This window comes from Chrysochloris asiatica, unplaced genomic scaffold (genome assembly GCF_000296735.1).
Source record: "Chrysochloris asiatica unplaced genomic scaffold, ChrAsi1.0 scaffold00067, whole genome shotgun sequence".
In the NCBI taxonomy this organism is placed as follows: domain Eukaryota; kingdom Metazoa; phylum Chordata; class Mammalia; order Afrosoricida; family Chrysochloridae; genus Chrysochloris; species Chrysochloris asiatica.
In genome coordinates, this window is record NW_006408585.1 from 1,876,887 (window position 1) to 1,880,099 (window position 3,213).

At 36.4% G+C, this 3,213-nt stretch overlaps 1 protein-coding gene across 1 annotated transcript; it reads left to right on the forward strand.

Annotated features, from left to right (window-relative positions):
* Positions 1 to 248: 248 nt before the first annotated feature.
* Positions 249 to 1,412, forward strand: WDR89 (WD repeat domain 89). Its single transcript, XM_006864570.1, has one exon. It carries the CDS (start codon positions 249 to 251, stop codon positions 1,410 to 1,412), a length of 1,164 nt encoding a protein of 387 aa, XP_006864632.1.
* The last annotated feature ends 1,801 nt before the right edge of the window (positions 1,413 to 3,213 follow it).

Below are 3,213 nucleotides of genomic sequence, written 5' to 3' on the forward strand. Positions count from 1 at the left end.
TGAAGCCCCCTTGTATCGTAAACTCCTTACAAAGAATAAATTGAAAAGTAGGCTGCCAGGTTTTAGTTAAAACATTTATGGAAATTATGAAAATACTACAATAGATTTCATCGCCTATGTATTGTACTAACTCTCAGAGGGAATTTTTTTTTATTTAATTACAATTTTATAAAAAGTTGGTTTAAATTTGATTTTAATTTTTTTTTTTTTTTGACAGATTTTTACTACCTTTGGATGCTACCCTTGATATGGAGAAGATTGAGGAACAATTTGCTAATCTGCACATCGTTAAACGTTCTTCTGAAAATAAAGAACCCACATATCTGCTTGGTATAGACTCATCGAAGACGGCACTGGCAGAAAAAGGAAGCTTGGTTGCTGTTTTATGTTCAAATGCATCAATCAGGATATATGACAAAGAAAGGTTAAGCATAGTACGAGAATTTAGTGGACATCCTGGACTTCTTAATGGAGTCAGATTTGCAAATTCCTGTGACAGGGTATATTCGGCATGCACTGATGGCACCATAAAATGTTGGGATGCTCGATTAGCCAGTGAACAACCCATCCAGCTATTCAAGGGTTACCCTTCCAATGTTTTTATCAGTTTTGATATCAGCTGTAACAATCATGTCATCTGTGCTGGTACGGAAAAAGTTGATGATGATGTCTTGTTGGTATTTTGGGACGCAAGAATTAATTCTCAGGATTTGTCTACAATTAGAGACCCGCTAGGCACATACTCAGAGACACATAGTGATGACATCACTCAAGTATGCTTCCATCCCAGCAATCCTAACATGGTTGTCTCTGGTTCAACCGATGGTCTTGTAAATGTGTTTGATATTAGTGTTGATAATGAAGATGATGCACTGGTTACAACCTGCAATTCCACTTCATCAGTAAGTTGTATTGGTTGGTCTGGGAAAGATTATAAACAGATTTACTGCATGACACATGATGAAGGATTTTGCTGGTGGGATCTCAATCATCTGGATACTAATGAACCAATTACACGTTTGGACATCCAGGATGTCAGAGAAGTAATTAATGTGAAAGCAGGTCTTTTGGACTATTTGATTGGTGGTCTGTATCATGAAAAGATGGACAAATTGTTTGTTGTTGGAGGAACAAACACAGGAAAGATTTGCTTACTGAGCTGTACCACAGCAGGACTAAGTTATGTGATGAGCCTTCAGGGAGGACATGATGCAACAGTCCGTTCTTTCTGTTGGGATATGCAGGACGAGTCTTTGCTGACTGGGGGAGAAGATGCGCAGTTGCTCCTTTGGAAACCTGGAGCTACGGAGAAGACCTTTCTGAAGAAAGAAACCATGAAATTAGCATCCTCTGTGCACCAGCGTGTGCGAGTTCACAGTAATGATTCTTATAAGAGAAGAAAAAAACAGTGATGTTCAATTGAGAGCTTACTTAGGTTTTATAGACCAGGTAGTTATTTGTGTCTACTACCTGTGGTAGACACGTTTAAAATGTAGATGTAAAAACCAGCCAGTTAGCAAAAGCGCCTGGAAATCATGTTGGGAATGGTTTAATTCACATCTTCACATATTCTAAAATTATTTTGTTAAAGCCATCAATCAAGTATAAAATCAGCAAGTTGGAAGAAAAATGACATTCTTCATTTTTTAAAAACCATCTGTTAGTAAACGCTGGGTTTAAAGAAATAGCTTTGATATAGATTCTTTAGGAGTAGGTGGCTGGTAAGATGTAATAAGATGTGATTTGACTGTTTTTTTTAAGCTCAGTTTTTTACATTTTAAATTCCCTTCACTGTTTATAAAGCCAAATCAGACTTTTTTTTTTAATTTGAACACTTCCTGTTTGCTTGATATACATAGATTATACTGAAATATTTAAATGATTCCAAATAAAATAATTTTTTAGGAATAAAATGAGAAGTATCTAAAATAATATATTTACTGAGCATTTACATCTGTAATTGGTTTTTGGTTATTTATACGCTGTGGAGTTGGTTCCAACTCATAGCAACCCTATATAGGGTTTCTGAAGCTGTAAATCTTTATGGGAGCAGAAAGCCTCATCTTTCTCCTACAGAGCAGCTAATAGTTTCCTCGAACTGCTGACCTTGAAGTTAGCAGCCCAATTTGTAACCATTATGCTACCACTTATAACTTCATTTGTTAAACAGTAAATTGAGTATAAAAAGGAAATTAGCTTGTGAAATTGATTTTGAGACTCAAAGAGTGTATAAAACTGAAAATATAATAGAGAACTTATTTCAAAATATTTTTCTGATAATATTTTGATGCAAATTTTTCTTCATAGGATTTCATCTATAATTTTGAAAGTTTAATTCTTACTCATTGCTAATTTTCCATCTTTCCTATTAAATATTTCTCTAACTGATGTTAATAAAAGAAATGGATCTTTGTATATAGATTGGGCCTCGTTGCTTATACGTCATTAAAAACAAAAATACCATTTGAATTAAAAATATTGCCATGGAAAACAAAATGCTGCTTCTGAACAGCAGCTGTAATGCTGTAATGCTGGGGAGATATACCTTGATGCTCTGATCTAGCTTAACTCACCTGAGACTAAAGAGTAGGTGTTGTTAAATGCTATCAAGGCATTCTGTATAGGCTTTCCAAGGAACAGCTGGTGAGTTTGAACTGTTAACCTTGTAATTCAAACTGACCTTGTGGTCCAGTGATAAGTCACTTTAATATATTCAAAATATATCATTCTAATTTGGAGGAACTCAACCACCATTTCATATAGTTGTTCAGACTAGAAAGCTGAGATTCATTGTGGACTTTCCCTTTCCTCCTTCCCAGACATTCACTCAGTCCTTCTGCCTTTACTCGCCCTACCTCCTCCCCACCCCCACTCCCACAGTACTGCCTTACAGAAGCCTTTCATCGTTGGTCATTGGCACTGTCTCCAATCTACTCTGATTCGACCCCACACACACACTATTTACAGGAAGAACATTGAAAACACAGATTTTCGTTACATTTTGATATTTTGATGGAACACTAGGTAAATATTAAAAATCAAGTTTTCTAATCTCTTAAATATGTTAAGTGCCGTGGAGTCAGTTCCGACCAATAGCAACCCTGTGTAGAGTTTCCGAGGAGCAGCTGGTAAGCTGCAGTTCAAACTGTCCTTGCAGTTCAGCGCATTAACCCACAGAGGACACCAGGAGCCCCCTTGGGTATAAGACTGTGC

What these genes read in the sequence shown, in the direction of transcription:
- WDR89 (XM_006864570.1), top strand. Translation starts at nt 249, where the DNA reads ATGGAGAAGATTGAGGAACAATTTGCTAATCTGCACATCGTTAAACGT.